The sequence below is a fragment of the Magnolia sinica genome, chromosome 2 (assembly GCF_029962835.1).
Source record: "Magnolia sinica isolate HGM2019 chromosome 2, MsV1, whole genome shotgun sequence".
Classification (NCBI taxonomy): Eukaryota; Viridiplantae; Streptophyta; class Magnoliopsida; order Magnoliales; family Magnoliaceae; genus Magnolia; species Magnolia sinica.
Window position 1 is genome coordinate 16244998 of NC_080574.1, and position 13192 is coordinate 16258189.

The 13192-nt window shown below is 41.0% G+C and overlaps 1 protein-coding gene across 1 annotated transcript; it reads left to right on the forward strand.

Moving 5' to 3' along the window:
* The first annotated feature begins 5616 nt into the window (after nucleotides 1-5616).
* LOC131236429 (F-box/kelch-repeat protein At5g15710-like) lies at nucleotides 5617-7183 on the forward strand. The gene has a single exon (XM_058233574.1). It carries the CDS (start codon nucleotides 5627-5629, stop codon nucleotides 7007-7009), a length of 1383 nt encoding a protein of 460 aa, XP_058089557.1. The 5' UTR covers nucleotides 5617-5626; the 3' UTR covers nucleotides 7010-7183.
* The last annotated feature ends 6009 nt before the right edge of the window (nucleotides 7184-13192 follow it).

Genomic DNA, 13192 nt, shown 5'->3' on the forward strand with positions numbered 1-13192 from the left:
CTGTATGTCAATATATCTAGATGTGGGCATCGAGTCGAGTCGGACCGGATTGGGTTCAACTCGACTCAGTCCGAAAATTTTCAATGCACTGACTCGAACTCGATCCAATTCGGGACCGAGTCCTGGTCATCTGACTCGATCTTATCCGAAGTACTGCTGGCCTGATCCGAACCGAGTCCGACTCGATTAGGGAAATTGAGTCGGATCGGATTGAGTATGGTTCAGATCGGGTACAGAGATCTGACCAAAAAAAAAAAAAAACACACACAAAAGAAATAAAAAAATGCCCAATTGAGCAAACCTCGCCAGATTCTCCAAAATGTCGATTGTTTAGCTAAGAAGAACAAATTGGTGAAGACCCATCAAAGAAAAAGACATTAAAGTTACAGAAAAACCAAAAAAAAGAAAAAAAGAATGATGATTTTACCTTAATCATGTCTATTGGTTGGATGACATAGGCGGCGAGCATTCCAGAAGCTCCGCCATTGATGAACAGCTTCACAGTAGGCCAGATTCCGCTTAGTTTGGGTTTTTCCTCTCCCATTTCGTTGGGAGAGAGAGACTTAGCTGGAAGAGAGAGAAGGAGAAATGAAGAGAAGGCGCTTGCTCTCCTCTCCAAGCAAAAAGGAAGAGAGAAAGTAGGGTATTAGGTTGGTTGATTATTAGCCATTGGTAGAGCTGGGCAAAAAAGGTCTGATCCGGTGGATTCGATCCGATCAGACCCGATCCGACCCGATTCTAACCGAACCGATGGTCTGGATCGGTGCGGATCGATTTAGATATTTTAGATCCGAATGGCTTTCAGATCAGGATCGAGTCTTCGTTAATCTGAACAGATCCGGTCCGAAACCTGATCCGAAAGAATCCGATCCGATCAGATCCGACTCAGTCCGGAGCCTTAAGAGGAATTTAATGGAGGATATCCAATCATTATTGTTTTCCTATCGTGTAGTCCACCCGAGACTTTTATCCCTCTAATATTTTGTATCATGCTTTTAAATAATCTGTAAAAATAGATGAACGGCATCGATGAAATACATATATCATGGTGGGGCCCATAGATCACCAGCACCACTACTTTTTTCGGTCAAAGGCTCACACCACACCATTCAGCTGCTACCGTAGCCTAGGCTAGCTGGAGCTAGCTAGGTACGTGGCGTGCAACGACGGGACGCGGATTGCGTACTACCCCAGCCCGTCTAATGGGCAGTTCTGTGGGTGGGCCCATCGTGACATATCTGTAAATTCAAACCTTCTATCCCTTTTCTTAGATTATTTTAAAGCATTATAACAAAAATGAGGCAGATCCAACGATCAAATGGGGCACACCACTGATGAATCTTGCATTTCATGCAACTGACGTTTAATCCTTTGTGCATTTTAATGCAACCAAGCTTATCATTTGGTATGGTCCACTTAAACGTTGGATATTCAGCATTTTTGTGTTTGTGCCTTAAAATAATATGAGAAAAGAGATTGACGGTTTGGATGTACAGATACATCATTGTGGGCCCTCTCACTGACCTCCCCATTCGAAGCCAGAGACGGGCAGGGGTAGTACGCAACCCGCGTTCCCAAAGAGGAGTCTGACGCTCCTCGAGCTCCGAGTTGTACGAACGGTTCAAAGGAGATCAAAGTTATATGGGCCCCGCAGTGATGTATTTATTATATCTACACCGTTCATATATTTTTATAGGTCATTATAGAGCATTATTCAAAAAATGAATAATATCCAAAGATCATCTGGACCACACCACAAATAGCAGCAAAGAATGATTTTCATTGTTAAACCATTCGTGTGGTCCACTTGATAGTTAGATCTGCATTTTTTTTTTGTCTCAAGCCTTAAGACGAGCTTGCCAAATGGATGAACGGTTTGGATATAACACCTACCCCATGATCAGATCCACAGAACTCGTTAACATGGATACTCAATTCGAATTCACCTGTGTTTGCGTGAAAAGCAAGTAAACGGTTCCGTGAGGAGTAAGTAAGTTTAAAAGTTCAGTAAAAATTTATATACGGAAATTGAATGTTCTTTCAGAGCCATGTGGGGCCCACCTTGATGTATATATTTCATCTAAGCCGTTTATCCATTTTGAAATATTATTTTAGTCATTGAGCACAAAAATGAGATATATTAAAGGTTAACTTAGACCACACACTATGAAACAATTTGATTTAATTCATACTGTTCGAATCGTACATAATCCGATCCAGCTTGGTTTTCCTGACTGAGGCGAACTCGGTTCGGGTAATGTCAACCAAGCATCGGGCCTGTCCGAATCAGGTGACCCGGATCCGGTCTTGGATCAGATCGGGTTCGGGTCTAACCATTGAAAATTCGGATAGGATCGAGTTATACCTAATCCGATCCGATCAGGACCGATGCCCAGCTCTAGCCACTAGCCTTGCAGAAAATTACGAAACAAACAAATTGTAGCAGTACCATGCTAATGGATGCGGTGATGATAGGTGCGGGCTGCTGAGTGGCTGGATCGAGATGGATGGGTGCGGCGTCGCTCGTTCGGGTAGAGAAAGAGAAGGATTAGGGATTAGTTCAAGTGAGGGTAGTAAAAAAGTAAATGTATCTTATATACTACTCAACCGGATCAGATCGGTCCGGATTAACCACTAATTCGAACTCGACTTGATGTACATTCGGATCTGAGTGGGCCTACTCGAATCGACCCGATCCTGACCTTCGGTTCGGATCCATTGGATCGGGTCGGATTCTGCCTAGCTTTATATATATCTTTATGCAGCCCCTTTCACTTTGTTGGAGTTTAGGTTGAAATGTAGCCCATTGAAATTTCATTTTTTAAAATTCAATTATATTAATAAGCTAAGGATACCCCATTGTGATAATCTTATATTTCTACAAAGTTAGCTATTTAGTGAATGGTTAAGATCATACCTGATGCAATTAGATTGTGATTTTTTTATTTTTTTATTTTTTAAATTGATATGGATCATTTATACTAAGAAGTACTTTCCTAATCTATTCTAAATAAAAGAGTTTAGAGAGTTGTTATCTACACCTCTCATAAGTGTTGATGTAAGACAAATAATGTCCACTATAGTGGACCACATACATCACCAAGTGCAATGAATAAGTGGAAAATGAAGAAGAAGCAAGATAAGAGAGGGTTCCTACTCATGGCTTAGTGGTAGACTCACAAGAGTTTCAACACTATGGTCATGGGTTCAAGTATCCTTTATGGTGTGTGTGGGTGTGAATGCGTACCCAATTAAAAAAAAAAAAAAAGGGTTCACTTTTGGATCAATATAGTGTAAATGTTGCAATCCACTTAATTTTTCATCAATCCAATTCCAAGAACACCTCGGATGATAACACATTATATTTTTAAATAAATATTTAAACTATGAGAATAGCTTAGATCATGCCTACACCCAGATGAATTGTGTGAATGCTTTTCATATAATGAAATTAGCAATGTCAAACTTTTAAATCAAATGGTCTCTTCCTAATCTATTGTAGGTGAAAGGTGCGTAGAGCGCAGGGTCAAATCATCTGTAGTGCCGAGGACGATGTACACCTTTTACAAAGGTGGACCACATAAGTTGAAGATGGAAGAGAGGAAGAGATTTCTCTCTCCCTCATCCACATACAAAGTGACATAGTCTCTCTCTCTCTCTCTCTCTCTCTCTCTCTCGGAAGAGATTTCTCTCTCCCTCATCCACACACAAAGTGACATACTCTCTCTCTCTCTCTCTCTCTCTCTCTCTCTCTCTCTCTCTCTCTCCAATCGGATCTATATATAAATGGGGATTATGGTTTAAGGTGAATTCTTAATGTACAAAATTGAGCATCTCATCACCATTATTATTTTTATAATGTATTTACCTAAGATTTGAATATACTTCATTTTTGAGCTCATGTACTAAAATGAGTTAGAAAATGTGGATGCTGAAATCCGGTTAACCCTTACAAGATCTTTGGGTACCTACAACATAAAGATGGCAAAGGAGACCCTGGCTATGGCCGGGGGACCCTCCGATGCCTAAGTTAGCACCATTGAGGAATTTGGGTCTAGTCGATTGAAGGGTAACTCGTGCATACCTTTCTCTGGTTGATAGAAACACTCACTGAATAATAGGCATGCGTTGCTGCCATTTCTCAGCCATTTTCGAGATCCTCGGGAATGATTTTTAGTGATAAGGTTGGGTGGTCATGACCTAGAAACATAAGGGACTGGTGTCCGAGGTCGGCCATCTAAATTGACCTCTAGATCTAAACCTGGGGTTGACTTGAGGACGATAATCCCGAGTTGAGTGTTTAGTAGGCTTTGGTCGAGTCTTCTTCCAATATGTAGAATGATTTGATTCGTATAACAATAAGTCCTCGTTAATTTGTCGAGTTCTCAGCTCATGGTCAGGTCGCCGATCTTCGTGCAGGGGTTGTGCCCGAGCAATAGAGCCGACCCACCTTCCTTGGGTTCTTTTGTATTCTATCATACTAGTTGTATCTGGTTAGTTCATTTTCACCCATTACAGATGGCATGGATATAAAACACAATGCCATAGGCCCATAGAAGGGTAAAAGCTGGAAGGCCAATGACAAGAGTCAGTCAATCCTAAGTTACAACCCTCTTTTTCTCTAGAGCAGAGCATGTCAGCCCCAACAGGGGCATCTTGATGTATATATTACATATTGGTGTCTGACGGTGCCAGTTCATTTTAAATCATGAGCCCAAGGGTAAAGCATATTCATATCCAAGGAGTACCACCATGTGAAACAATAGTGATTGACTATTAAAAATTTCTTATGGGCCACAAAAGTTTTAGATCAAGCTGATATTTGTTTTTTCCTTCATCCAGGTCCATGTGGCCTTATATACAGATTGGATGGAAAAGAAAAATTAAGGTGGGTACTAGGAAGTTTTTAATGGTGGGCATTCAATCACCACTTTTTCCTATCGTGTGGTCCACCTGAGATTTGGATCTACTTCAGTTTTTGAATCATGCCATGAAACGAGCTCAAAAAAAACAAAAGAAAAAAAAAGATGGACCAACGTGGATATATGATACATACATCAAAGTGAGCCTGACGGTCAAAGCCCCACCGTGTCGGGTGAGGCCGGGCCGCACCTAATCCACTCCGCACTCTCTTAAATTTCTTGATGCCGCACCTAATCTGCTCCTTACTCTCTTAAGGGCCCGTTTGGGTGCATGGATTTGGAACCCCTGGATTCCGAACCCCCTGGATTTGAAATCCTTCTATTGTGTTTGGCACCCTGGTTTGGGGAATAACTTTAATCCAAAAGTAGTTATGCATGGTATATTTTAAAAGGGTTTGAATTTAATTACTAAATCAACTTTAATATCTTTAAATAGTAAACATATATAATGTTTAACACAATGGTTGAAATAGGCCGGCTGAAATATATGCTTTGCCCAAAACTAATGACATTCTAAGTCTTGGATGGGCCACAAGCACAAAAACATATCTGAGGAACTAACTAACTATTTTTAACTGTTGATTTATACGACCAATGTTTGGACTATGCATATCATCATATTAAAGTAATTACAGGGATGCAATTACTCTTGGAAGGATTTTACATGTTATCTTTCCCATGGATTTGAAACCGGCTGTTACTTTATGGTGCCAAACAATCCTCGAGTCCCCTCACATCCATGGTGCCAAACGACCCCTAAATTTTTTGATGCCGCACCTGAAATTCTCCCTCTAATCCACAGCGGAAAAACATCCAACATCTGGAAGGAGATATTCCTCAGCTATCCGCGGAATACAAAAAGTCATTCGAACATCATCTGGAAGGAGATCTTCCTCAGCTACCCGATAAATACGAACAGTCATCCGAACCTAGGGTTACTCTTTCTCTCTCTCTCGGAATTCTTTGAAGAAATGGTAGAAAGACAGGAGAACGCCTGGCTTCGCGTACCCGACGAGCTTGCTGAGCGCATCCTCGCCTATCTCCCCATTTCCTCCGTTTTCCGCTGCCGCTCTGTTTGCAAGCACTGGCACTCCCTCCTCTCCTCTCCCACCTTCGCTGATCTCTGGGCCGCGCTTGCCCCCCGCACTCTCTACTTCCTCATCTACCACACCCGCTCCTCCGTCGCGGCCTACTTGCCCCGCGCCCGCTGCTGGGCGAACCTCCCCCTTTACGACCGCTGCTCCTTGGACCCCAGCCAGGTCCTCTTATTGGCTTCCTCCGCCGGCCTACTCTGCTTCCGCAACCGTAATTTAGATTACCCTAATCTAATTATATGTAATCCAGTCACTAGGACGAGTAGAATCCTCCCTGAGATGCTCCAGATCCGTTACATTGATGCCGTTGGCATGGTCGCCGATCGGGCATCTGGTCATTATAGAATTCTTGTTATGGGGACAACTGAACCTGCGTCCAGTGAGAGCATCACCGAGGTCTACGATTCGGAAACTAGTCAGTGGGCCCACCACTGCCGCTCCCAGCATGAATTCTTGCAGTTCTGGCATGAGGTCCATGCCATCTTTCATAACGGGTTCTTTTACTGCCTCGCCATCCCTGTCCAAACCTTGCTGGGCTACCGTCTGATCACTTACAATTTGGAGAGAAGGGATTGGGTTGATCTGAATGTTAGGTTGCCGTCCGGCGATATACGTTGCCTGGCACTAGTTGTTTGTAGAGGGAGGTTGTTTTTGACAGGAAAGATTATGGAGGATTTCTTGATTGGGAGCATTTGCATTTGGGAGCTTAGTTGGGAGAGTCTAAGATGGGTTAAGGTCGATGCGGTTCCTGATGAGATATTGAGGAAGATAGATTCCCCGCACTCAATATTGATCCACTGTCAGGGACACGGTGATTTCATGTGCTTTACCATGCATCATGGGTGGCAGTCGATTATCTACAACTTGTTGGAACGAACTTGGGAGTTGTTGCCAGAGGAGAACCATGTGTTTGATCAGAGTCAGTCCCTGTCAATGGGGAGAAATAATCTTGTTGTGTTGCCGTATGAGCCAAGCTTGTTAGACAGAGTTTAAAATCGCTCGACGATACAATTGTTGTTGGGTTGTATACTGGTTGTGCTCTTGTGAATTGTTGGTAACCCTTGCAATTGGCAATCCATGTTTATCTTACTTTCAGTTATGGGCTCGTGATTTTTCACCTCACCATGCTCTGTTTGGAATATTATTTTAGCTGCAAACTTGTTCATATTGCTGTTTTTGCTGGATGATTATTCTATGTGTGAATTGAATCTTGATTTAATGCATGGCCACTATTTTAAGGGTGCTAGTGGGTGTCTTTACATTGGGAGCATTGGAATTGATTTCCACCTAAAACTGTTGGCCCGTTTGTTTTACAAACCATTTATTTCAGGCAGACAAGGTGGAAAGCTGATTGCAGACCTTGGCATTTTGCAATTTCTGTGCCAACCCAAATGCTGTGCTGAATGAAACGAGAGTGGTCTCCACCCCCATATGTCACCCAATTGTTGCTTGTTTATTCTTCCAAACACACCCTAAATTCATTGTGATTTTGTGGTATATTGGATGGAATTCCTTGCATGCTTTTGCACATTTCTATATGTTTATGCCTAGATCTTAGGCACTGAAGAAAATTCTGTCCTTTGAAAGTAGCTTGCATCATTGAAACAAGGTGATTGTTAATACTCATTGCACACGTCTTAAGCAATGGCAGTGCTACTACATACTCTTAATAGAGGAGTATCACGTGGGTCGTTCGGCTACTTGGAAGTAGCCCCGGTGGAAACAGAATCAATAAGTATGTCCATTTCTTGTGTTTGGGTCCCTCAAAATGGTTTCTGTTTGGAAATTGTTTCAAGCAAAGAGATGCTTTTTGTTTCCTTAATTAAAGCTATCTTACAGATTCCATGAAGACAGATTCCTTTGTATGGCTTTCCCAGTAGCCAAACCTTCTAGAATCCTCACAATTAACACAATTTCTTTATGAGAAACACTTTCCTTGTCACCTTTTAAGGTTTGAGGGAACCGAATGATTCTCTTTGGTTAGTATTTGGGAATGAATGTCATGTTGATGAAAATGTCACGAAGGACCGATTTTGATGGTTCCTATGGTGATATAGAGGCCTTTGGAAATTTTGAAATAACCATTGATCTCAAAGAGTTTTGAATGATTGGTTTAGCTTTGTTTCCCTTTCTCGTGTCCTTTCCAAAACCCTCTTAAATGTGCTCCTTTATCCTGAGAGCTGGTTTAAATAAGTTTTGGTCTAAGGTAACCGAATCTTGTGTGAATTGGGGAAAACACATTGTTGAGGAGCCTCCATTGCTATTGCTTTCAAGCGATATTGGACACTTTAAGTCAATGATATTATTGCCTAGTTACTAGAACCTAGAAAGAATTTTCAGTGGAAACTAGGTCAAATGGGCAGGTCCTTACTCATGCCTCAGTGGTAGACTCACATGAGTTTCAACATGAGGTCATGGGTTTGAGTACCCATTGTGGTGAAATCTCACTGTGGTGTGAGTGCATGCGTGGGTGTATGTCGGGTGTGAGTGCATGGGTTAAAAAAAAGTTCAAATGGGCTTAGTTGGTTACTCAATGTGGCAGCTAGTGATGGCTCTTTTCCAACTTAGGTTTCAACATTAGAGATCAGCTATAAGAGTGTTGTGGAGGTGGAACACATTAGTCATTTTCTGTTGTGGTGATCCTCATCGCTGGGTTTACAGTTCTTCAAAAACTCGATGATTTTTTCTAACACTTTCTCACTACCTCCATTAAAATTCAGTCGCATGATTTAATTAAGACCACAATTCAGTTTCATTTGTGAGGGGGCTTCGAAAAAATGACCTTCCATTAGTCTGCCCAAGGATGGTAATTAATGGTGGTTCTCTGTCATGAGAATTTTGCCACAGGAAACTGAGTGGTACAACATCCTATGATCCTGTGATAAATTCAGGGGTTTAACTATTGTGCGTATCCATGATTTGAGCTAGAGTCTTTTTGTCTGCAGGAGCTTTTCTTGCTCTCTGGGGTTGGTTGTGTTCATTTCTCTGATGAGAGGAGGGCTGCTAGGCATTTTATCTCCGCATGTTATGCAACTTTGGATAAACATAGTCAAAATTGGTGATAATGATTCTTGGTGGTTGACACAGTCAATTAGGAATGGGACCATCTGAGGTATCTATCTAATTTCCTACTTAGTGGAAGAGATTGGAGAAGTGTTGGAGATGCGAATGTCTATCCAGTTGGCCAAGGCAAATTGTAGAGATTGGAAGTTGCTGCCATTTGAAGGAATGATATTGGAGGGTTATTCCAGAAAATGGAAATATGATAGGAGGAAGGCGCTGTTTATAGATGTTATAAGGGAAAGGTAAATGGCAAGGGTTTTTGGATTATATGATATTCCTTCCTCAATTTACTGTTTGATTAAATGGCTGGGGTGATAGTCTACTGGTTGTCAAAGGGAAGGAAAAAGAGAAGATGCTATCATTACTCTGCTATGATATCGTTATCTGGAATATGATGGGGTTTGGGAGTTTTGATCTTAGTGGTCGCAAAAGATATTATCAGGAAACATCGGTGGGAGATTTCATTGCTTCAACAAAACAAAGTTCTGTTGATGGATAGGTGGTTTCTGTATGGGATGGCATCATTGTTGCTAGTCAGTATCCAAGCTAGGGGCTCAATGGGGGCTGCTCCTTGATTTATGATAGGAAACTGTTGCATTGGTAAGAAAGAAAAACAAATGCTTCCTAGTTTTGCATGAATTCATGACAATTGAATATAAGTTTGGTGTTTGATGTTGGCGCTTTATGTGCCTAGTTGCGTAGTCAAAGGCAGGCCTAGGGGCAGGGTAGTGCCGAATCAATGTTCTTTGACCCAGCTAACCATATCTTTGCCCTCTATTTTATGTCGTTCAGTTTTTTCTTTGTTCGTCTGCCATACCCACCTATAGTAATCTCTCTGCCACCTAAGTTGCCTTACTGAAAAAATTATTCAGTACATACCTTTATGGAACAGAGAGTTTTTGTCATCTTAATGCCTGAAACAAGGCATGTCTCCTGAAGCTTAGAATGCCTTTGCCGACTGTATTTTTGAAAGCAGAAAGGGTAGCATTTTTGCAGGCTGAACCATTCTGGCTAAAGATTTGGGTAATCGTTTGGGGGATGGCAGGTGATGGAAGTCAGTTATAGTGAGACCCCTATGTTAATGTGACCTCATGGAAATGAGCAGCAGCTGATTTTCTTACCCAACATTTTTTATGGGTCCAGATTATTATATTCAACGTCCTGGATGTTACTAGTTGCGTTCTGCAATTTTGGTCCTTCACATCTAACCAGCAGAAAATTCACTTGCAGCTGCAGCTACCACAGGGAGAGTTAAATAGCTGAAAAGCTATCTAAGCATAGGTACTGTAACTGCCTGACTTGTATATTGCATGATATTTTTCCATCCTGTAACCTTTAGAGTCACACTCATCGAAGGAATGGAACATAGAAAATAAAGGCTATTTAGTTTTACGAGTAGCTATTTGATGTTTGTTCTCTTCAGTACATGTCAGACCTGTTGGCTTTAGCTGGGGCTCTGTGTTCATGGCTCCGTAGGTGAGAGGTTGGGCTCAGACTTGTGCTGGTTAGCCATTGTCTGCATGGTTTTAAGATTTGCACCAACTCATTTGGTCTTGAGATGAGTTGTACTGGAGTTTGGGTGACTCAGCTGAGTCACCACCATTTTTCTCAAAATAGAAGGAAAAATAAAGAAATATATAGAATTAAAAAAATGGCACCTGGGGCAGTTTTATGATAAAATCTAGTTAATGTGTGACCTTGAAATGCACTAAATATCAATTCACTGTGTGAAATGTGGATAGGTATCCGATTGATTTCTTTAATAAGATAATATTTTTTAAATGAAATATTCTTTTTACTAAGGATGCATTTGGTTGCACCAAACTCGTGAAATATCAAGAAATTTCATGATTAATCAAATCTAATTCGGCACAAAATATCATGAAATTTGGTACTACCAAACAGACTGGGAGGCTCTTAGATAATCTCTAGAGACTTCAATAACCTAAACTGGGGCTTGAAGGGGAAAATGGGCAGGACTTGGAGAAGTCTTCAAACCATGATATAATGTTTTAGCCTGTGTCTAAGGCCTCTTTTATGGCTTTCCACATCACATAAATGGGCCTGATTTTCAGGCCTAATTTCACGCCTAGCAAATAAACTAATGCAGGGGCACACTCGAGGTGGGCGACCCGTGTGAGGCAGAACCCATGTGAAGTTGGGGGGGGGGGGGGGGGGTGTTTTTGGTTTAATGTCTTGATTTGTCATGCTTTGGTGTAATGGGGTGTTGTTGGTGTAATGGATTGATTTGTCATGCTTTATCAGTTTGAGCTTTTAGACCAAGTGGTTAATTATCTTGCATTATAAACCTTCTGGGCTCAGGTTGAGCCCTTCTCAAGGCTAAGTCCTTTTGGACAACCTAACCCACATGAAGGCATTTCATTTTGTTTCACAGTGATGGCCCGTCAACCCCCAAAACCAGAAATCTTTTTCACCATCATTTTTTTCTTCTTCTTCTTCTTCTTCTTCTTCTTCTTCTTTTTTTTTTTTCCTATACTGATCATTATGCTTGGAGACATTGGGTTTAAACATTTGTTGCATTTTCAGTCTACATGCTCTTGAGATGAGTGGGGCATTCATGGGACCCACTGGATGGGTTGTTACCAAACCAGGAACTGACTAGTTAACCCTAATGTTTCCAGCCTGAGGCTGCAAATGAGTATGGGTTATTGTTCATATTAATTGGGCAAAAATCAATTCATCCGTTGGTTGTTTGTTTTCTTTTGATTAGTGCAAATAGTATCATGCACCACTAAATGGATGGCCTCTATCATCGTCCAGGTCGAGAATGCTCTGAAAGAAGAGGTTGTAATGCCTCTTTAGATCCTCTTTTTCATTATCAGCAGCAAAATTGTTAGCTGAATGGATTCTCACTTGATTCATTGTGCATATCCAATCTAATGGTGATTTCAGTCACATTAAAAAACTGAGTATATGAAACAACGGTCTGTTAATAATGCAGTTTTCGTCTTTCTTCTCTCCTCTCCATTCATAGGTTGTACCAGTGGTGTCGGGTTATTGTGTGGTGATCTAAAACTTTCATCTGATGGGCATTGGCATGAAAGGACGGTGCCTCAAAAGCCTCAGGGTTCAGAACAACCATTGGAATTGGACACTTCCGTCTGTTTAACATTCTCATTAGTATTTAATGTTAATGTCGCTCAAGTTAAATTTAGTGCGACGTGTATCTTTTAGGGTGTTTTCACATGGTCCCAGGATATTTTGGGCCCACGTGATATGTGCATCAGATCCAACCCACTCTATTGTACCCTCTCATGTTCATCATAGAGCCTGAAAATCAGCCTGATTTGAGATTTAGGTGGACTGAATTATTGAGAATAATGTAAAATTGGACCTATAGAGTTTTGGATCGGGCTGAAAATTGGACTTATAGAGTTTCAGGAGGTGCTGCATCATGTGGACCATTCAAATTTTATGCCCATGACATGTGTGCAAAGGTGCACATGGGTGCTCGCAGGTGAGCATTCTTCTGTATATATAAAATCCCAAACAAACCAAGGTATACATAAAAATTCCATGTGAAATTATAAAATTACTCTTTAAATCATTGGCTGGATGAACAATACACCTTTATTGATTAGGCTCCACATATCCTAATAATTTTTATATTTGAGCCTAATATAAGACTAAATATCTAATGTTCAAAGTAAATTTTACATAAATATCATGGTGGATGTCAGCAAAATAAGAGCATATGGAAAAATAGGCTAGGCTAATTTTCTATGAGGCCCACCATGGTGTGTATGTGAAATCAACTCTACTCATTAAATTTGTATTTTGAATGTAGACCTAGAGCCAAAAAAAATCAGGTTAACTTGGGCCACACCAAAGAAAATAATTGGGTATACACTCAGATCCATAGCTCAACTGGCAGACTGAGTGGAGATACCTCGTTTCAACACTTGAGGTCTTGGTATCGATCCCTAGTGGGGGTGGCTAACATGGAGTGTGTGTACTAACAAGCTAATTAACTTTAAAAATAAAAAAATAAAATAATTGGGAGAAACATCTACCCTTAATTTTTTCCAAGGCCCACCATTATAATTATATACAATCCACTCCTATCTTTAAATGCAACACCAAAATTTAAGC

Coding starts and splice junctions, on each gene's coding strand:
- LOC131236429 (XM_058233574.1), top strand. CDS start 5,627: ATGGTGCCAAACAATCCTCGAGTCCCCTCACATCCATGGTGCCAAACG.